We start from the raw sequence: 22457 nt of genomic DNA, 5'->3' as shown, positions 1-22457 counted from the left end.
GCCTCTGCTCTCCCGTGAAAGGACCTCCCACCGCAGACCGTTCCTCTGCAGATACAATTGTGCCCCAGGAACCATCTGGCAAATGTGCCCGCTCCTTCAGCGGTTCTGGTATTTCCCTGGCTTGCAGCCCCTTCCTCTTGGATATAAATTGTTGCAGCAAACCACGCCAGTAGAATGCTTGCTGGCGCTTCACTGGCTTTCCCCGAGCCTGGTTAACCCCATGGCTCGCAGCCTATGAGTCTGTTCACAGCTAACGGATGTCTCGGACGCCTGTGTGTCTCCTCTCTGCTGTTCTTATGTATTTGAGAGTATGCAGAGCAGGCATACAAGCTGCAGACCGGAGCTGCCTCCGCCGCAGCCACCAGCTTGAGCGGCTGGGAGGACAAGCGCATTTCCGTTGCAGGACGTCCTTCACGGAGAAGGGACAGGTTAACTCCATCGCTCTGCAGAGGACTCGGTCCGCTCCCTGAGGAGCCACAACAGGCCACCACAGCTGTAGGACAGATCACGTGCCCCGGCCACATGCGGGAAGCTGCCCAGCAAACCCAGACAGACTGCCGCACCAGCCAGCCTCTGGGCCCCCATTTTACACAAAGCCATGTCCCTCCCCTGACCCAGCCTCATGGTGTGCAAGGCTGGAGAATTATGGGTCACCTTGGAGCCACTCGCAAGCCAGCCCCCTATTTCCAGCCTGCTTTCCTGATTCTAATTTAGAGAATAGAGAAAGGCAGGAGATGGAAAGGGAGCCCTGTGAGTCTCTCATCTCCTTGGTGATGATGCTTTATGGACAGGGGGCCAAGCGGAGTCGTCAGCCATAAGCCCCCCTTATACCCATTCAGGGAGTGCTGGATTGTTCCAAAGGGGTGGGAGAGGAAGCAGTCAGTGCACAAATTCCCAGAATGTCTCCATCACCCTAACAACGAGCGGGCAGTTTCTATGCAGATTCACACCTTCCTGCCTCAGTACATGCAGCTCCCTCTGTCTTGAACGCCTCAAGCTTCATCCACCTGGCCAGCTCCTACTCGGTGGTCTCTTGATTCTGCTCTGGCATCACTTACTTGGACTCCCTTTCTGCCCCCATGTGCTCTGCATACATCTCTACCCAGTACCCATCGCATTGTACCGTTTTTTGTTTGTTTGTTTTTTCCTAGCTTTTTAGCATGTCTCTTCCATCCGACTTAGACCTCGGTGAGGGTCTAATTCATCTCTGTGTCTGGAGCCTCAGCCTGTAAAAATGTTCATCAGCAGTGTTTTGGAGGGGAAAATCAGAGATTGCAGAATTGCAAGATGGATTTTCCTACTGAAATCCCCTAGTCCCACCCACATGGTTTGCAAAAGACAGAACTGAGGTTAGGAACCTATGCCTTCCCCACGGTCACCTGTCTACATAGTGGGCAGAGCTTGGACATGAACCCAGGCCTGCGGACTCCTGGGCCTGCTCGCAAGTGCTGAGGAATCCCATCCTGATGTGCATTTGTCCTCTCCAGACTGGGTAGAGGGCTGACTAGAAATGATCAGGCTTCTGAGCCGGCAGCAGGAGGATGAAGGATTAGAATGAGAACAATTGAATTTCAGAGCCAGAAGAGATGTCACAAGTCATCTAGTCTGACCTCTGCATTTACAGATGAGAAGACGGAGGCCCACGGGATTGAGCTGCTTTGCCCAAGGTCGCACAGCAAGCCGGTGGCAGAACTAGGGCAAGGATGCAGACCTCCTAATCCCCAGGAGACCTGGAGCGAACCTCCCACTCCAGAAAGATGATGGCCAAGCCCCCCTGCCCAGCTGCTATCTGAGGGGCGGATCCCCGGAGTCCTGGACTCTTCTGGGCTTTTCTTTCCCTCTCTCGGTGGCACGGCACTTAAGTAGGGTGCATGCTGCATAAATAATAAAGCACAACTCCCTTCCAGGGAGGAAGGCCGCGTCTGGGCAGGCAGTGTGACAGATGGTATTTACAATGTGTACTGAGAAGTTCTCACACAGCCTCACTTGGGCGGAGTGGCTGAGAGATGGAGGAAGCAGATTTGTGTGCCCACCGTCTCACTCCTGTGCCTGGCGTTCCTGCTGCTGCTGCTGCTGCTGCCGCGGCTGCCGTGTTTCTGTTCACTCTCCCTTGCGCTGGTTGCCCCTGGCTATCCTGGATCTGGAGCTCCAGGATGGTTGGCTGCTGCTGCTGCATCCTCATCATCAGAAAGGACCCCAAGGCTTCCTTCAACAGAGCAGATGCTGGACTCACTGACATTCTCGCGAAGGAGGCCGAGGAAGGCTTCTGAGGCCAAACCCTGGGCTGCGTTTCTAGGAATTCTGACATCTGGGAGCCCTTCCCCAGGCCCGGAAGAGAAATAGGAGAGATTTGTTCATTGAACAGGTTGTTGTTGTCGTTCAATTGCTCAGTCGTGTCCAACTCTTTGCAACCCCATGGACTACAGCACACCAGGCTTCCCTGTCCTTCACTATCTCCCGCAGTTTGCTCAAGCTCATGTCCATTGAGTCAGTGATGCCATCCAACCACGCCCCCTTCTCCTCCTGCCCTCATCAGGGTCTTTTCCAATGAGTTGGCTCTTCGTATCGGGTGGCCAAAGGATTGGAGCTTCAGCTTCAGCATCAGTCCTTCCAATGAATATTCAGGGTTGAGTTCCTTTAGGATTCACTGGTTTGATCTCCTTGCTGTCCAAGAGACTCTTAAGAGTCTTCTCCAGCATCACAGTTGGAAAGCATCAATTCTTCAGTGCTCAGCCTTCTTTATAGTCCAGTTCTCACATCCATACATGACTACTGGAAATAGTCATAGCTTTGACTAGACGGACCTTTGTCAGCAAAGTGATGTCTTTGCTTTTTAATATGCTGTCTAGGTTTGTCATAGCTTTTCTTCCAAGGAGCAAGCATCTTTTAATTTCATGGCTGCCATCACTGTCCCCAGTGATTTTGGAGCCCAAGAAAATTAAATCTGTCACTCCTTCCACTTTTTCCCCATCTATTTGAGCAGGTGGCTTGCTGTGAACCTTCCAGGTGCCAGGAATCATTTTAGAAGTCAAAGATTCTGCTGTCAGCAAACAGAACCAAGTGCTTGTCCTAATGGAGTAGATGCTCAAGCAGGAAGTTTACCACAGGCTTTGTGGCAGATTGCCTCCAGACTCTGTCCCTTTCACTCTGCACAAGCTCCCATCTGGCTGTGTAGTGGGGAGTGACAGCAAACCATTCCCCATCCTGGGGACCCCGCACACGCAGCTTAACAACAGCAAAGCAGAAAACAATCCAGTGGCTTTTATTTCACAGCCAGAGAGCCTCCCAATGTTATGATTTCTACCAGCCTACAGCTGGACAAGCCCCACCTACTTGCCCTGGGAGGCTGTCACTGCAGGTCGTGGTCAGGACTTGTGTATTTAACTTTTTTTTGGCCATGTGGTGCGGCTTGCAGGATCTTAGTTCCCTGACCAAGGATCAAACCCCAGCCCCTTGCAATGGGAGCATGGAGTCTTAGCCACTGGATTGCCAGGAAAGTCTGTCTTTCACTCTTAAAATCAGAAATTTGGGGGCTTCCCTGGTGGCTCAGTGGTAAAGAATCCACCTGCAATGCAGGAGACATGGGTTCGATCCCTGGTCTGGGAAGATCCCATATGCCATGGAGCAACTAAGCGCATGCACCGCAACTACTGAGCCTGAGCTCTAGAGCCCGGGAGCCACAACTGCTGAGCCCACATGCCACAACTGCTGCAGCCTGCGTGCCCTAGAGCCCGTGTTCCTCAACGAGAGAAGCCACCACGATGAGAAGCCTTTGCACCACAGCTAGGGAGTAGCCCCTTCTCGCCGCAGCTAGAGAAGAGCCCACGCAGCAACAGAGAAACCCAGAAAGCCTCGTCTTCATTTAAAAAAATAAAAAGAAATTTGGTGAGAGGAATGGAGAATCAAACCCACTCTGGGTCCAGGGAATCTTACTGTCCCTCCTTTGTATCTGTTCTGCTACCTCAGAAAGGCCGGCTTCTTGAGGATGAAATGAAATGACAAATGTGTAAGTGCTTTGAAATAAAGGCAATGGAGATACAATTGTATTTTTATTACGCAGAGAAATCTTTTCTGTAAAACATAAAACTTGTTTCTTATCAAGGGCTGAGACTAGTAACTGTGTAATTAGACCCAATGTCAGATCAAGAGACATGCTCTGTTTTTCATTAAAGAGACATTTGTTCGGCTCCTACCGTGTGCAGTGTTGTGTTTTGTGATGGGTGTGACACTGAATAAGCCATAATCTCTCCTTCAAGGAATATGTATTTGGGTACAAGGAAGGCAAAACTTAGATATTGTAATGCAAGGTCAAAAGAAATAAGTGATCCAGAGGAAGCAGTGGTTCCACTTGGGCTTGGAGGGTTGCGTAAAGACTTCTGAAGGAGAAAGCATCCATCAGACAGCACACGATTGAACTCGAAGGTGCTGTTTGCTAAGGACACAGGGCCTACCTGTGACATAACCAGAGGTCACACAGAGCATTGGAGGCCCAAAGAGAACCCAGAAATGGGGCCCCAGGCACAGCCTACCCCCCAAGGAGAGGGCAGAGAAGGAAGAGGAGAACCAGCAGAGCAGCTGAGAGTTTCTCTGCATGTATGTGCGTGCTCTCATTTCAGTCAAGTCCAACTCTTTGCAACCCCCTGGACTGTAGCTCGCCAGGCTCCTCTGTCCATGGGATTCTCCAGGCAAGAATACTGGAGTGGGTTGCCATGCCCTCCTCCAGGGGATCTTCCCGACCCAAGGATCAAGTCCTCATCTCCTGCCGCTCCTGCATTGCAGGCAGATTCTTTATCCCTGAGCCACCTGGGAAGCCCTTCCCTGCATGTGCGATTGGCTAAATCTTGGAACTGGGCGAGTTTCCCCTGTGCTTTTCTGAGCTTTTCCCTTCTGGGTGCCCACACCTCTCTTTGAAAGGATCTGGTGTCTATGGACCTAGACGTCTCCCAGTGATTTTAGTTCCCTGGAAAATTGGGGGCCCTGGAGTGAGAGGGGAAGAGACGAAAGGCGAGAAGAAGAAAAAAAAAGTCCGTTTAGCAGCCTTGTTGCGTTTGATCTCGGAGACAGCGGGCAATAATGGAAGAATGCTGGAGCTGGGGACGGAGGAGGGTTGGATTCCAAGTGTCGGTCTCCTCCCTGAGCCGCACCCGCTGTTCGGACTTGCAGACTTCAAACATGACTGGGGGATTCCGGGAAGACAAAAGAATTCAGGGCCGGGGCTTGGATCTCAGTCAAAAATAACTCATGTCTTCATCTCAAGCAGCTCGGGGCTGTTTGCAGGTTTCTCAGAAGATGGAGCTGGATGCAGGCAACGGGGACTGTGAGGGTCAGTTTTAGGTTTGCTTTGGGGAGAAAAAGTGCCCTGAGGGGTGTGGGCCTGGCTGAGGGAGACATCAGGATAGGAAACTGCTGTTTCAGAGGAGGCCTCAGCTGAGAGGTTCTGGAGAAAAAGTCACCCCCGTTTACCCCTCCTTCTTGGCGCTGCCATTTGCTTTGAGCGGTAATTACAGCCCTTAATGTTTCTTCCCTGTCTTCTCATTAGCTCACAACAAACAAACATTTGTCCACAAACAAACTCCTGGGCCCCCCTCTCCACCCTCCTTCCCTCTCCCCGGCCTTCCTGCTTCTCCAGTAGCAGCCCCATTGTGCGGGTGCTCCCGGCCCATCAGAACATCAGTTCCTTAAAGAACCGCCCCCCTCCCTCTCTGGGTGGGTGCACCCCCAGACAGCTCTTCCTCCCTTATCGCACTGGGCTGTAATTAGAGGATTATCTAATTTTCTCCCAGGAGGCCAGGGTCTGGGTCTTATTCCCTTTGTATTCTCAGCACCTCGGCCAGGGTCTGGCAAAGAATGGACACTCGCAATGCGTTAGTTGAATTGCTGTCCTGGGCTGCTGCCAACTTAATGTTCCTAAAATGCTGCTCCAGTTAGAAGCCGCCACCACTTACTTCTTCCATCACCCATTAAGCAAGGTCCAGGCTCCTCAGACTGGCACTCAAAGACTTTCTGGACACGACTTCTCACCCATCTGGTCATCCCCCGTTTGTGCTCACCCACTGAGTTGTTCCCAAGACAGTCAGTGGCTTTCCTGTCTCTGCTTTTACTGCTTTGGTTCTGTCCTCCGAGAAACCCTTCCACACTCTACTGCACAGCTGCCCCCTCTGTCCAGGTTCATCTCCATAGCTCATCCTGTCCCTCTGAGTTGGGTTTGCCGCTTCAAGGTTTGAACCGCTTTCTCCCAGGCTCTTATCTTGTTCAGCGTTGACTTAGTGTCTGGCTGTTGTGTGCTTAGTAGCTCAGTCGTGCCCGACTCTTCGCGACCCCATGGACTGCACTCCACCAGGCTCCTCTGTCCATGGGATTTTCCAGGCAGGAATACTGGAGTAGGCTGCCATTTCCTTCTCTAGGGGATCTTCCCATCCCAGGGATCGAACCTGCGCCTCCTGTGTCTCCTGCACTGCAGGCCGATTCTTTACCCACTGAGCCATCGGGAAACTATGAATCATAAGAGGTCATGGGTGTCGAGGTCTTACACAGTGAAGAGCAGAGTGTAAATGCCAGTCGGCCTCTGCTGACTGTCATCTCCAGGCAGACCAGGGCCCTTGGGCAGGGCCCTGCAGCATCCAGTGAGAGTGGGTGGTTGCTGTGCCCTTTCTCTCCTCTGTCCCCAGTAGGGCTCCGGATGTGCTGGTCCTCAGGTCTTCTCAGAGTGGGACAAGAGCTCTCAGAGAGCCTGGCCACTCCTACCCCCCAGGGGTTCTGGGCCTTGGGACCCAAGGTCCACGTCCCACTGCCTGCTGAGGGGCAGGCTGGCCCCAGCTGCATGTTCCCCTGGGCTGAGGACTGCCATGGGCTGGCTGGTGAGGCAGAGGCAAGGCTGAGGGCAAAAGGTGCGTGCGGCCTTAGGTTCATAGGAGCTGCCGGATGTCACAGCTGGTCTCCAAGTCCAGATGGTGGTGCTCCTTCCAGCGGGGACCGGGGAGGGACGGGAGCGGGCTCCTGAAGCGAGAGCCCTGGCTGGAGTTCAGGAATTCCTCCCTAGGAGACTTGGGAACACTGTTTGCCAGGGTTGGGTGTGATGTTCCTAGGACTGATGAAGGAACAACATCCCCTTCTCGATACTTCCCAGAGCCCCGCTCTCCACTTTATTCTAACTGGTGCTGCCCTCATGACTGCTTCCTTGGATCGTTGTTCAGTCGCTGAGTCATGGCCGACTCTTTGCAAGCCCATGGACTGCAGCATACCAGGCTTCCCTGTCCTTCACCAACTCCCAGAGGTTTACTCAAACTCATGTCCATTGAGTCCTTGGATGTCACCTCCCATCTCCCTATGCTTAGGGTTAGAGAGGCCAGCCTCCTGGACAGATTTTTTTTTTTTTTTGGACCAGCTATTGAAAGGCGGTCATAGTGTGGAGTCCTAAGCACTGGACCACCAGGGAATTCCCTGGAGGGATCTTTTCCAATGTTACTTTCCTGCTCACAATCCTTTGGTGGCCTCCCCATTGCTCTTAGGGCCAAGTCCAAATCTCTTTCTCAGGAAACTCCTCACAGCCCTTTAAACCTTCAAACCCTCTGCTCCAGGCTGGGTTCTTTTTTTTTTTTTTTTTTTAAAGACTTTTTTTTTGATGTGGACCATTTTTCAAGTCTTTCTTGAATTTGTTACAATATTGCTTCTATTTTATGGGTTTTTTTCTTTTGCCCTTGAGGCTTGTGGGATCTTAACTCCCCACCACCGATTGAACCCTTACCCCTTGCATTGGAAGGCAAAGTCTTAACCACTGAACCACCAAGGAAGTCTCCCAGTCTGGGTTCTCTACATTTGAGTTCCTTGCTCTAATTTCCAGCCGTGCCAAATTGATTGTAGTTTCTTTTCCAAACCATACTGCTGCCCAAGCCCAGCCTCTGTCCATGCCGTTCCCTCCACCTGGAAGGTTTCCCCTCCAGCTTTCCCACTTTGCTCTGTTTTGGGGCATATCCTTTGGGAAGCCCTCTTGGACCCACAGGAACCCTCTCCCTTGATCTTCCCTGGCTATCACTCGAATTAAACAGCTTCTGGAGGTCTGGGTCTGGATCCTATCTACCTCTCTTCCCAAAGTTCTGTCTCTGGCACTTAGTAGGAGCCCAGCAAAGGTTCAGCAAACTGAATGGAGCCTGCTGAGATCCCTTCTACTGGAGGGGATAACAGAATTGGATGGGTTGATAAGAGCTGTCCCTGGGCTGAAGAAAAGGCAGAACCCAAAGGGCAGCTGAGGTCAGAGACTGCCCAGAGACCAAGCCCTCTCTGAGCTCTTCGCCTCCCCTCTTCCCTGGAACTTCCCATTTCCTGACCACTTCTCCAGCCTGGAAGATCTAAGTGTAAGACAGCCAGCACCCAGGCAGGTCCTGTAAATGATAGCAGTGGGGGTGGTGGGGGCAGTGCCACTGACCTCAGGGCCCCCAGCTGCCCCTTGTCCTTTGGGCTTCTTTCCATAAAGGAGTCCATCGGCCTCTCTCCTGTCCCCTGAAAGCTGTTTCCAAAATCACATCCTATGCAGACAGTTTTATTTACAAGGAAATCTTGGCAGGATCTTGACTTGTTAGTAGAGTAGGGATGGGGGGAGGGTGGTGAGAAACAAAAATAGTTGGAATGATCACACTTTCTGAAACCAGAGATGAAAATTGGTGTCTGTAGCAAACTCACCTAATTAGAATGGAGTTAATTTCCTTCTCTGGGTTTAGGGGGAGCAGTTATTGTCGGCTGAGATGGTCACAGGTTGGATCCTGGGGTTATGTGTTTGCTTTATGAAGATGAGCACATTAATTGCAACTTGCACTACTGGAAAAGAGCATCCATTTCTTAGAGGGAGAGAGAGGAGCAAAGGCCAGTGGGTGAGTGGGTGGTGGTAAGAGGAGTGGAAGGAGGCACCTTTAGTGTGGGCTGGGGGCTGACTGGGGAACATCACCAGAAATGAATCCCTGAGAGGGCACCTGTCCCAGCCAGCCATTGGCACCCTTTCCAGGCAGAGCCTCTGCTTAAGGGAGACTGCCTCTCCTGGGAGGTCTTTCCTGCAAGCAAACAGCACCAATTTTTTTTCTTTAGAAGATCCCCTACTCCTCTGTCTCTAACTCGATTCCTACTTGCTGTAGTTTCTTTACCTCCCATCTTGCCTGGTCCTACCTTTGTCAGCCTGGTTCCGTGAAGCCAGGACACTGTCCCATAGCTCTGGGTGTGCGGAGGGCAAGATTTCAGGGTTTGGGGTCCGGGACTCCCCTGATTTCTCCCTACCTGAGCCTACCTGGACCTCCCAGGATCTGGGACCGAAGTGAGGGAAGGGTGGCGGTGGGGGCGGGGATCCTGTCTTCCTAGCGTCCTGCTCCCATTTCACTCCCAGTTAACCCCGACATTGCCAACTTAGTGAGAACCTCGCCCCTGCCACCTTCACGCGTCTGCTGCCTCCAACTCATGTTAGCCCGGTGGGTCTCGGCAAGTAGACACTGCACCCCGCCATCCCTCACCCCACTCGGTCCCGCACGGAGAGACAAACCCGGGCCGGGCTGGAGGCAGGTGGTGATGGGGCCCGGGCCCGCGCAGCCCCACCCCCGCCAGGGCCATGCAGCCACTTCCCCGCCAAGCCCGCCGCAGCCCTCCTCCTCCCCGGGCCGCGGCGCTCTGACCGACTTGGCCCGGGCGGTGGCGCCCGGGGGTGGCGGGTGGGGGGCGGCGGTCCCGGGAGCAGCCCCGCCCCCGCCTGCGCACCGCCCCCGAGGAGTCCGCGGGGAGGAGGAGACTCGGGCGCAGAGCGGGGGCCGCGGGAAGCGAGGAGGGAGCGCGCGGGGAGCCGCGGGGCCGGGGCCGGCCCAAGGGCGCCCTCGCCTCGGAGCCGGGCGTTGGGGCCGGGGCGGAGGCGGAGGCCGGCGGGGCCGCGGGCGCCGAGAAGTTTGCGGCGGAGGGCCTGGCGTCCCGGGGTCGCGAGGCTGCGGCGCGGGGGCCGGGACCATGGGGGCGGAGGCGGAGGCGGCGCGGCGCGCACAGGCAGCCCAGAGCGGCGCGGCCGCTGCGGCGCAAAGTTAGCCAGGCGCCCCGGGACGAGCCCCGCAGCCGCGCCGGGCCCCGGACGCCGCCCCGGCATGGGCGAACACCCCAGCCCGGGCCCCGCGGTGGCCGCTTGCGCCGAGGCGGAGCGCATCGAGGAGCTGGAACCCGAGGCCGAGGAGCGGCCGCCGGCGGAGGACGTGAGTGCCCCCTCCCCAGCCCCGGCAAACTTTCTGGGGGGTGGGGGCCGCGGTGGGGACCGCTGCCCCCGACTTGCCCCCCGCGGGGTAACTGGGAGGTTTCAAGGTGACGCGGGAGCGCCCCGGATTGGCCGGGTCCCCGCGGGCTGGAGGGGGCGGAGGGAACCGGTCTCCCCGAAACGCGCGCGCGCCATCCCCTGCTCGGGCTCCCGGGGCTTCCCGGCGGAGCGCAGCGCCCGCCGCTGCGCCGGGGACCCGCCGGCCACCAAGCCCCCTCCCCGCGGCTGGTGCAGTGCCCGGGACACGGCGTTTTCCCGCAGAGGCGGCCGCGTCACAGCAGTGGCTCCCCTCCCCTCCCACTCGCGACCTGCGGGCTCTCGGAGCCGGGGAAGGAGCGGGCGCCGCAGAGTCCCCGGAAGCCGGCGGCGCAGACCGCCCTGGCGACCCCTTCTCCGCTCGCTGATGAGCCCCGGCCCGGCACCTGCCCTGTCCAAGACCCTGATCGAAATTCTAGCTGGCCCCTGGCCCCGAGCCCGGCTGGAGGACCCACAGGAGGAGTGCCAGGGAGCTTTCGCTCCCAGAGGGGGGCTTAGGAGTCCCAGACCGCGTCGGAGCCAGCGACGATCCCCTGGGTGAGGATAGGGAGGGGCTGCCCCACAGGGCTTCCCTGCCATCTGCTGCTGGAGTCTCCCCACCTCCCTCCGGTCCTGGGAGCCATGGGCAAAGCCGGCACCGGGGAGTCCTGGGAACTGGAGTTTCTTAAGCTTCTCCCTCCCCAGGTTAACCTGCTCCGCAGAGGTGAAAAACTGGGCAGACGCTCTGCCCTGCCCCTGACCTCTCAGTGTGGGGACCGGGAAGTGAAGCCCGCCCACCCCCCACCTCCCCCCACCAGCCCCGCCGGTCTACCCAGCCTCCGCGGGGAAGTCTGAATAGGGTTGTATCCCCTCTGGCTCTTGTGCTTAAACCCCTTCTGTTGCTTCTGGTCCCATCGCTTTGGCTGACTCTTAGGGGCTCCTCACTTAGGCTCAGCCTGCAGAGAGACAGGGGTGGGTTTCAGAGCATGCGGGAATCCCCTTCTCCCAAAGTAGAGGCCAAACCTTAATGTTTATGCCCGGATGTGTTTTCCGGATAGGGGGTCTTTGACCCCCAGCAGGTGGAGACTGCTGCAGCGGGTCTGATGGAATTGCAGGAGATGCATCCGGGCATGCATTCCCAGGCCTGGGAGTAGACACCGAGATAGCTAAGCAGCAGAAGTTATTAGAGGCCCTTGGACAGAATGGCACACTTTTTTCTTTTTTTTTTTAAGGAATGTTGAGAATCACCCTTGCTCTGCTCATGTCCCCTCCTGCGTGTCCCAGAATGAGGGATGCTCTCCCTCCCCAATCTGAGTTCTCCCACCTTTGCTAGGTGTAGACTCATTTGGGAAACTCTTCCCAGGGATCCCTGGCCTCGGGTCCCTGAGCCTGGGCCCGCAGCGGGAGGCTAGGTCAGAAACAGCAGGGGGCTGCAGAGGCCTTGGTGATAAGTGTGTTTCTTTCTTTCTCTCCTCTTCCTCCTCTCCTGCATGGCTCCTTCTCTACCAGCACTGGAAAGTCCTGTTTGATCAGGTAGGTGAGCAGTTAAATGCCCCCTCCCTTCCTGCCAGCCCTCCCCGCAGTCTCCCTGCCTGCGTGGGCTTCCCCAGCTCCGCACTCCTGAGACGGTGACGTGGGGGTGGGGGTGTGGCCTAAGGCAGCTCTGGGTCTGAATGGTACTGCTCTCCAGGTTTCAGGAAGAGGTTGGGGGGGCTCCCTTAAGAGATCCTTACCTGCCTCCTCCCAACGCCACTTCACGGGAACCAGCTTTATACCAGGGAGAAATCCGATAATACGCATTGAAAGCCCTGGATGTATGTTCTCTGTGTGCCAAGGAATTGGCCGTTTAGGCTGAGGAGGTGGGGGAAGGGCTTAGGTGAACTTCCCCTCCCCCCCCCCGCCCCCTTTTTTTTTCTCCCTCCACCGTCACAGATCCACGGCCATCTCTGAGGTCAGATCTCTGCCATCCTTGGTGGGTGACTCAAATATGAGCCCTATTTGAAAGCTGACCACTCTTGATTTTGCCTCAGGGATGGGGGAGCTATAGGGGGAAAACAGGATGTGACTGCAACACCTCAAGTCGAAGTGTGGGCGGTGGAGTTGTAAGTGCCCCATTGGCTTTGGAACAGGGAGACCAACTCTTGGCCTTTAGCAGGGAAATGGTCTTCTTTGCTGGGAACTGCTTTTGCGTGCTGTTGTCTGTTTCCTTCTCCCTCCCTGTTTCACAAGCTGCCCGGGTGTGGGGGAACAGTGAGCATGGTGCCCTGGGCTGAAGATGATTATGCCAGGAAGTGTGTGCGACTTTAAGACACCAGTCTGGTTGGGTCAGAGGGAAGGTGTTGGGTTCCAGAGGCAGATAAAGCTGAAAAAGTAGCCTGCACCAGACCTCATCCTGTTGAATGCAGGGGAAGCCTTTCAAAGTATTTTTGGCAAGTTTGTTACAAGATCCAGGGGTTACCTTGGGAAGATGCTGTGTGAGAGTTGGGTGGAGATGAGAAGCCGGCTAGGAGCCTGCAGCAGTGCATGGGGACAAGCACCGTGACTTGGAAAAGTGGGAAGGGAAAGGAAGAAGGACATGGTGATGGGCGAATTGGAAGATCTTATTAGACTGGAATAGATGAGGTGAACCCCATCTGTTACTTTGAGATTCTAAATGTAGATTTGGGACTTCCCTGGCGGTCCAGTGGCTAGGACTGTGCACTTCCGGTGGAGGGGGCCTGGGTTTGATCCCTGGTTTGGAAATTAGGTCCCACATGCCACAGCTAAGAGGTCCGTGCTGCAACTCAAGATGCTGCAGCTGCAGTGAAGATCGGAGACAGATCCGAATAGATGAGGCAGACCGCGTGTACAACATCGAGCTTCCGAACCTGATAGGAGAAGGAAATGTAAGGGTTCATAAAACTGACAACTTTGATTTCAGACCAGTTCAGTTTGAGTCAGCTAAATGCAGATGCCGAGTGGGACTGAAAACAGAATTCAGGGGACTTCCCTGGCGGGCCAGTGGTTAAGACTTCACCTTCCAGTGTTTGGGGGGAGTGGGTTCTATTCCTGATGAGGGAGCGAAGATCCCACATGCCTCTGGGCCCCCAAAAAATCAAAACATGAAACAGAAGCAACATTGTAACCAATTCAGTAAAGACTTTAAAAATGGTCTGCATCAAAAAAATCTTAAAAGAAAAAACATGGAATTCAGCTTGAAAGACAGGGTGGGCCTGGAGTGGAGATTTGCGGGTGTCATCATCTTAACACAAGGCCTGACTGTGATGTGGGGAGCTTCCCACCGCTCCAGTCCTGCTGGGGTAGACCGACTCCCCCTCGGGCTCCTAAGAGCACAGCAGCTGCTGGCCTGATGCCCTGAGGCAGGAGGGAGCCGCCTGCTGCCACCGATGCCTCGACCAGCAAGCTGCCAACCCTTCACACCTCCTGCCAGATTTAGAATCGAAACCTAGAACAAAGTGTATCGTTCGTTTTTCCCCTCTGTCTGTGTCTTTCTCATTTGATTAATTTCCTTCCCCAGTCCCTGCCTGTGTGTTTACACTGTGAAACGAACGATTTGGAGGAATGGAGGGAAATTTTTGGGAGGAAGGATTTGGAACTTGAGGGAGCAGAGAAAATGCATGGCACTGGAGAGCAGTGGGTGGTCCACGAAATCCAGTTTTTCCCACTGGAGGGAGATCCCGAGTGTCACAGAGTGCATCCCCCTGCTTCTGGGAAGGCCCACCCAGAAACCATTCTGGACAGACACACTTCTAGGAAAGAAACTCTCCAAGCTTACTCTGGACAGTTTTTTTTCTCTCACTATAAGTTCTGCCTTATGTTTGCTCCCCAGCCCTCATACGGCTTTAGGAGCCCGTTTCTGTTGTCTTCCTTCCTATCGGTGCTTTGTGTTTGAGGAGAGCTGCTTGTGAGCAGGGGGCCCAACCTCTGGCAGATACCCATCCCTCTGCACCTGCTCCCCTCCTTTGTGCAGCTCCCCTTAGACCATCCCCTATAGGGCTGAATGCAGAGCAGGTGTGAGGCTCCATAAATGGTCGTACAACTTCAGAAGGGCCCCAGGAGAGCTGGGGGGTCTTATCCTCTCTGACTCTTCCTCTGGGCCTACTTGAAGGCAGGATTTGGTGATGGTGAACTTGTTGCACTCAGGAAGGAATATTTGTCTGGGGGTTACAGGCAGCCTCCCTACAATTTCTTACAGGAATAGACCTGATGGATCGACCTGTGCTGAATGGAGTAGGATTCTCCTGACACTTGTCAGAATCCCTGCTGGCTAATGTGGCCCTGGAATTCACCTTTCTGAGGTCATAGGATGGGGAGGCTGGCCCCAGTCAGTCCGCCTTCCTTTCCTGGGTCAAGGGGATACCAGCGATCACCTGGTTTCAAACTGGGATCTGCTGCGACCTTTTTCCAGTGTTAGGGGTGGTTTTGGAGCAGTCTCTCTGTGCTCTTTGGTTCTTCAGCGTGTAGAGTGGCTTTGACCCAACATGATGCTGATTGGAGCCAAGGGCTAGAAACCATGACCTTGGCCTTTTGATCCTATGTGGACACCCCCTCACCAGAATGCCTTCTGGGTAGTTGGAGGTGAAGAAAACAGGTGACTCCAGCCCCATGGAAATTCACCCAGCTGGTCCCCACTGGCATCCTGGGTGTTCGTCTGGTCTGTTCAAGCAGGAGTGCAACACGCCACCCAGCCTCATCCCTTCCCCTATATTTCCCTGTGGATCCCAGAAGTTATAACGGGTAGGAAGCCTGAAGATCATCACTTCAGCCCCCAGATATTCCAGGTGTTTGTTTCCTGTTTGAACTTCTCACTGAGGAAATGATCTTTTCATTGCCTTGGAATCAGAGTGGTTTTCCTAAATACTGGATCTTAAAGTTTAAATATTAACCTGTTGTTATGGTGTAAAATAATGGTAAAAATGTCTTCTTTTTCTGCAGTTCAGTCTATTGGGCTTTTCCTTCATGATTCCTTATGTTGCTTCAGAGCTGAGACACTTTCCATCCCTCTTCAGATCTCATAAATTGCTTTTGTTGTTCAGTCGCTCAGTTGTGTCTGACTCTTTGCAACTCCATGGACTGCAGCACACCAGGCTTCCCCGTCCTTCACTATCTCCTGGAGATTGCTCAAACTCACATCCGTTGAGTTGGTGATGCCATCCAACCATCTCATCTTCTGTTACCTCCTTCTCTTCCTGCCCTCAATCTTTCCTAGCATCAGGGTCTTTTCCAGTGAGTTGGCTCTTTACATCAGGTGGCCAAAATATTGGAGCTTTACCTTCAGCATCAGTCCTTCCAATGAATATTCAGGGTTGATTTCCTTAAGGATGACTGGTTTGATCTCCTTGCTCTCCAAGGGACTCTCAGAGTTTTCTCCAACACCACATTTTTTTAAAAATTTTATTTATTTATTTTAATTGGAGGCTAATTACTTTACAGTATTGTAGTGGTTTTTGCCATACATTGACATGAACCAGCCATGGGTATACATGTGTTCTTCATCCTGAACCCCCTCCCTCCCCATCCCATCCCTCAGGGTCATCCCAGTGCACCGGCCCTGAGCACCCTGTCTCACGCATCAAACCTGGACTGGCTATCTGTTTCACATATGATAATATACATGTTTTAATGCTATTCTCTCAAATCATCCCACCCTCGCCTTCTCCCACAGAGTCCAAAAGTCTGTTCCTTACATCTCTGTCTCTTTTGCTGTCTCGCATATAGGGTCATCATTACTATCTTTCTAAATTTCGTATATATGCATCAATATACTGTATTGGTGTTTTTCTTTCTGACTTACTTCACTCTGTATAATAGGCTCCAGTTTCATCCACCTCATTAGAACTGATTCAAATAACACCACAGTTTGAAAGCATCAGTTCTTTGGCACTCAGCCTTCATTATGGTTTAGCTTTCACATCCATACATGACTACTGGAAAAACCATAGCTTTGACTGTATGGACCTTTGTCGGCAAAGTGATGTCTCTGCTTTTTAATATGCTGTCTAGGTTTGTCATAGCTTTTCTTCCATGGAGGAAGTGTCTTTTAATCTCATGGCTGCAATCACCATCTGCAGCGATTTTGGAGCCCAAGAAAATAAAGTCTGTCACTGTTTCCATTTTTCCCCATCTATTTGCCATGGAGTGATGGGCTTGGATACTATAATCTTAGTTTTTTGAATGTTGAGTTTTAAGACAGCTTTTTCACTCTCCTCTTTCACCTTCATTAAGAGGCTCTTTAGTTCCTCTTTGCTTTCTGCCATTCAGTTCAGTTCAATTCAGTCGCTCATTCGTGTCCGACTCTTTGCAACCCCATGAATTGCAGCACACCAGGCCTCCCTGTCCATCACCAACTCCCGGAGTTCACTCAAACTCACGTCCATCGAGTCGGTGATATCATCCAGCCATCTCATCCTCTGTTGTCCCCCTCTCCTCCTGCCCCATTAGGATCTCATAATAGGTGCTTCTATTTCCTACTTCTTTTTCTCTGATTAAAAAAAATCCTCTAACCCTTTACTCCCTCCAGATCTAATTCCTATCCAATTATACCAGCATCATTTATTAAGAAAGCCTTCCTTTACATAGTGAGAAATTTTATCATTTGGTAAGTTTTTATTAATATACGTGGTGAGGTTTATGTTTTATTTCTGATCTATTCCCCTGATATTTACAATTTTGTCCAGTTACCCTTTAGTTATTGCTTTACATTTCTTCCATAGGTTTCCTCCAAGCTTCTCTTTTTCAGGTTATGCTTTGATAGTCTCCCAGTCCTTCCTGGACTCCAGGGAGGTACCCTCAAGGACCTAAGGTCAAACAGCAGGTTGTGGCAGACATAGGACTGGAGTCTGCTAACTCATAAAAGGCTTTGGGGTTGGAAAACCATTGCCACATTCACACATCCAAGTGCCTCCAAGATCTCCAAATGTTTAATGAGCAAAACGGTTTGGAGCAGAGTTCTGTTAAGTCAACAGAGCACAATTGCTTTCCAAGCTCAAGCACGTGAGAAGGAAAAGGGAGAAATAGAAGGAAATTGATCATGTTTCCCGTTTTTCCCCTTCCCACTGGGAGCATGCATTTTTCAGTCTCCAAGAAGAGACCCCTAACTTTGCCAATCTCCCAGAAGGGAAGCAGGCAAATCTTGACTCTCCCTCCAAAATTATAAACATGTTACAACCACAGCAGGAGGCTGCTTGGGTGGGCTGCTGGAGAAAACCCTATATGTGGGGCAAATAGTCCTGGGTTCAAGCCCTACTGACTCTGTGATTGGGGTCAAGTGACCTTAGCTCTCTGAGCCTCAATTTCTTTATCTCTAAAATGGACAGGATAATCTTTAAGTCTAGGGATGATTGTGGGAGTTAAATGGAAGTGGAAACTCTCTTAATAATGTCTGATACCCAGTGGATATTGGTTGGTGTTTTTGTTTGTTTGGGTTTTCCTGTTTTGTTTTTGGCTATGCTGAGTAGCATGGGTGATCTTAGTTCCCGGACCAGCGATTGAATCCACGCCCCCTGCAGTGGAAGCATGAAGTCTTAAGCTGTAGTATACCTTTGACAGCTGTTTTTTGATGGGGAATCAGAATTTGCTAGAATAAGCCCAGAGTCATTTCTGAGATCCATTCCTCCATAGGGAAGGTCTCTGCCTCTAGACAACCTCCTTCCCAGCCCCAACTCCTGGAGACAGAGCCACTTGTATGCTCAGAGGAGTTTTCTGCTTGCTTTCCCCAAGTATCTCCTCTACTCAGTCCCCTTGCCCCCAGCCTGGGGTCCTTCCTGAGCCTGACCCTAAAGCCTACCTCATTTACTGTCCTGCTGGCTGGCTTAAGACGATTCTGGGAGCTGAAAAGAGGTGCAGATGAGACTGCTGTATGGATTAGTGAGGAGCCGCAGAGAAAACACGTGCCCCAGACTCGGGGGCCTTGGCGGCGCCCCTGGGGACACAGGATTAACCAGCAGAGAGGGGTTGCCTTGCCTGGGCTCTGTGCCTCCAGCCCCTTATCAGGTGGTGTCCAGGTCCCTAGAGTCTGTGGACTCTCCTCCACCACAAAGGCCGCTCCCCTCCCCTGCCCCCAGGGACCCCAGCAGTCATGCTGCATTAACACTTTTATGCCTGACTCCCAGAAAGGCACTGGGTAGCAGCTGAGCAGTGAGGCTGAGGGAGCTGAGGTGGTGTGCTGCCCGGCTGCCTGCCTGACACGGAACGGGCACACACATGTGGAAGCGAACAGGTCCAGCTACATCCCTGCCCACGCCGTCTCTGGCTCTGATGTCCTCTCCAGGCGCTGGCCCTGGCTGTGGGCCACCTTGCCCCGGTCGGCCCCTCTGGGGCTGCGGCCACCTCGAGGACCTCGGCTTATCAGGAGGTCGATGGAAGCAGCTTGTCCAGTCTGCTCATTTTGCAAATGAGGAAACAGAAGTCTGTGACCTTAGGAGGTCACTTGGTGCTGGAGTATCAGACTGAGACAAGAGCCCAGCTCTGCTTTCTCTCTGACCTGTGTTTCTGCCGCCGGGCCATGCAGACTTCTGGCCGCTTCCTCAGCACCCCGAGTGACTAAGGGACAGGCGAGGACACGGAGTCTGGCTTGAGTCCCAGTTCTGTTTCTCCTTGCTTGCTACGTGACAAGGGGCCAGCTGGGTGATGTCTCCAAGCCTCAGTTTTCTCATCTGTCAGCTGCCTGCCCTCAGGGCTCTTTCGGGGCCTGATGAGATGCTGGGTGCACAGCACGAGGTGGTGTGTAGTGAGCCCCTGGTAAACACACGTGGTTGTTACTGTGTTACTGGAATTTGAAGAAATTGACACCATTTTCAAAATTACCTCTGGGTAATAGTTCTAGGTCTTGAATCAAAGTGTCCAGATCCCCATGCTGGGGTTCCTTCCAGCTTATCAAGCTGATTTCTTCAGGGCAAGAGCTGGAAAACCATGTTCCCTCTGAACTTTGCACAGAGAGGAGAGAAGTTTTTGGATAGAGACTGCCGGGGGTAGGGGCCGGGGGGATGGACGTCCAAGCGTTTTTCCGTCCTCTCACTGGCTGTGGGAAAGTCTGTGGCGAGAACAAGGCTTCAGGCACCAGGTGATCAGAGCCCAGGGCAGGCCTCCTCTACCCAGGGTTCCCATTTGACAGTTCCTGGTGAGCCTGGGCACAGGGCCCTGGTTTGTGTTACGGAAATGAGCTGATGAGCGTCTCGAGCTGTGGACAACTTGGCCAGCCTTGTTCCACCGGCTTTTTAAATTTATTTTGAAAATGTATTTATTTATGGCTGCACTGGGTCTTCGTTGCTGTGCGCGGGCTTCTCACTGCAGTAGATTCTCTGGTTGCAGAACACGGACTCCAGAGCGGTCTCAGTAGTCGTGGCACATGGGCTTAGTTGCATCTCGGCATGTGGAATCTTCTCAGACCAGGGATCCAATCCATGTCCCCTGTGTTGGCAGAATGGATTCTCAGCCCCTGGACCACCAGGGAAGTCCTCCGCCAGCTTTTTAAGTTTATTTATATCTTCTATTATTTTTTGGCCACGCCACATGGCAGGCAAAATCTTAGTTCCCCAATCAGGGATCAAACCTGAGTGCCCTGCAGTGGAAGCCTGGTCTTAACCCCTGGAGCACCAGGGAAGTTTCCCATCACCTTTTTTAAAAGGACGGTACAGGTTTGAGTTGGAAAGTATTCCTCTGAGAGAGCAAACACTGAGCATCTGCTGTGTGCACACAGGTCATCTCATTTCGCTCTCTTAATAACCCTGGGAGGTGAGTGGTGCAATCCCCTCTTTACAGAGGAGGAAACTGAGGCCTGGGGGCGGGGCCCCAAACAAAAAGCAAATGAGGACCCTCTGCAGAGGGGTTTGTGTGAGTGCACAAGGCTCCTGGGTGGCTTCAGCATCGGGGCTGAGGGCCACAGGAGACGAAGGAGCCTGGTGACCCTGCATCCTGCCCACCCTGCTCCTGGTCAGAGGTCTGCATCCCACTTCCCTCCTCCCTGCATCCAGCGGGACCCGTTGGTAGTTTCCAAGAGAAACAGCAGGAGGAAATGGGTTTAGGCTGAAGCAGGTGGGGTGGGGAAGATGTAAGACCCCCTCCCCACTCGAACCCACTCCCACCTCTCCCTGCCAGCGGCCGCCCTGCCTTTACAGCTGTGACTTGGCCTCAGTCCCCCAGGAGCCGTGACGGCCGGGCCTGGATGAGTCAGCACAGGCGTTCCATCTGCCTCTGGGACCCAAGGGGCCAGCCTGAGTCCCAGCCCCCAGCTGCCCCTCAGGGCCTGTGCACCTCCAAGGCCTTCTTTGGGGAGGGGACTCCTGAAGGGGAGAAGCGGGGTCCTCCAGGAGGCTCTCTTTCAGAGTGGAGATGGGCAGGGCCTGGAGGGAAGAGGTGGCCCCCATGCCTGGGCACCCACCTGACCCCCGTTTCTGCACCCCGGAGGGGGAGTCTGGGAGCTCGTCTTCCCCTCACGGCCCAGGTATTGAGAGAGAGGGCCGGATGGTTTTCTGGAAATAGACCAGCTGCCCAGCAGCTCAGCCTGGATCCAGGCCAAGACATCCCTGGCTTCTCTGCTTGAGGGAATGTGTTCCAGCCTCCTAATCAGCCTGCCAGCCTCAGATCCGGGGGATCAGCTCTTCGACTAATGGGGAGTGATGTTCAGGAGTCTGGCCTAGAGCTTCTGGGAGAAGCCCCTTGGGAGGGATGGAGCCCTGGGCTGGCAGCTGGAAGGACAGAAATAATAAAACTGGGAATTCTAGAATTGTGGAAGGTTCACTCGCCGTCAGATGCCTGGCCAGACCTCAGGGGAGCTGAGCGCCCCTCATGCCTCCAGGTGGGGAGACTGGAGGGCAGAAGAGGTCGGAACCAGGCTTTTAAAAACTGGTCTCTCCTTCCCAGGGAGACTTGAGGTCTTCATAAATCCACTCCTAGCTTCAGCTGCTTTAAAGCAGGCCAGAGAGGTACCCTGTTCTACTCACTGAAGTGCCTCTGGGCAGATCATTCATCTTGGTGTGCCTCAGTTTCCATATCTGTTAAATGGGACTAATCACACTTATACTCTAGGATTGATGTGAGAATAAAAGTGGTCAGAGGAATTCCCTGATTAGGAATGGTTAGTGTGGTTAGGACTCCTCTTTCACTGCCTAGGGCCCAGGTTCAGTCCCTAGTCGGGGAACTAAAATCCCACAAGCTGTGTGGGGCAGCCAGGAAAAAAACAAAACTGTGAAATTATTGTGAAAATATGTATTTCAGGTCTGGGGGAAAAGACAGAGCGGATGGTGTGAGGTGGTTTTCTCTATGGGGCGAATTAGCATCCTCATTTGCAAGGCAGAAGTGCTAGGGAAAGCTGCTACTCCCATAACCTCACCTCCTGACCTTGGCAGCTGCAGGCCTGGACCTAATTTATGGGGCTGTAAATATCCATGAATGGACCAGAGTTCCCTGGTGGGCTGTAGCTGCTGAGTGGGGACAACTCTGCTGAGCCCGAAACCCTAGGGCAGCCTCATTAATTCTGCTTAGCCCAGAAGCCGGGTAATGGTGCAAGGAGCCAGCAGAGGAGCTGTGATAACCCCCTGAGTGGGGAGGGGTGGCTGTCTGCACCTTCCCCTGCCCCAGCATTCACACTATGTGGTCCTTTCCCAGGGATCTTTTTGTCTTGGTAAACAGGGGACAGTGGGGCCGAGATGGAAGCCTTCCTTAGACTCTAGGTCCTAACCTTCTGGGTCTGAGAGGTCTGTACCAGGATGGCTCTCTAGGTGGGGCTTCCTGGGTAATGCTAGTGGTAAAGAACCCTCCTGCCAGTGCAAGAGACATGAGAGATACCTGGGTCAGGAAGATTCCCTGGAGGAGGGCATGGCAACCGTCTCTGGCATTCTTGCCTGGAGAATCCCATGGACAGAGGAGCCTGGATCACACATATAAATGAGCCATCCAGTAGGCGTGTTCCTTCCTCTTTCTCCTGTGCCTTGCTGCTGCTGAAGCTTGGCTGGGCTCTCGGGCCTGCGGCAGGGAGGGAAGTGGCGCCGCTGTCCTGGGTGCTGAGCAGGCAGATCTCAGCTCAGCAGCTCATTAGGCCCATCACTTCCTCCTCTTTCTCTCCCAGGGTTTGGTACCCTCCTCAGCCCTCTGCCTGGGGCCAGGATCTGGGAGATTTCTAACTTTGCTGGAGGACACCAGACAACTGCCTCAAGGGCCTGCCATTCATGAGGTGGGG

At 53.5% G+C, this 22457-nt stretch overlaps 1 protein-coding gene across 2 annotated transcripts in view; it reads left to right on the top strand.

Annotated features, from left to right (window-relative positions):
• The first annotated feature begins 9490 nt into the window (after positions 1-9490).
• The window catches only part of RHBDL3 (rhomboid like 3), a 55682-nt gene continuing 42715 nt past the window's right edge, over positions 9491-22457 (top strand). Inside the window, exons 1-2 of one of the 2 annotated variants that reach the window (XM_024980654.2) lie at positions 9491-10208; positions 11792-11815. In XM_024980654.2, the coding sequence (XP_024836422.1) occupies positions 10104-10208; positions 11792-11815 (129 nt within the window). In that variant the 5' untranslated portion in view covers positions 9491-10103. The remainder of the gene's footprint in view (positions 10209-11791; positions 11816-22457) is intronic. The other variant, XM_024980655.2, reaches the window with a different exon arrangement.

The sequence above is a fragment of the Bos taurus genome, chromosome 19 (assembly GCF_002263795.3).
Source record: "Bos taurus isolate L1 Dominette 01449 registration number 42190680 breed Hereford chromosome 19, ARS-UCD2.0, whole genome shotgun sequence".
NCBI classification, from domain to species: domain Eukaryota; kingdom Metazoa; phylum Chordata; class Mammalia; order Artiodactyla; family Bovidae; genus Bos; species Bos taurus.
The sequence above is the reverse complement of the archived record's forward strand: the minus strand, read 5'-3'. Positions and strand labels throughout refer to the sequence as shown.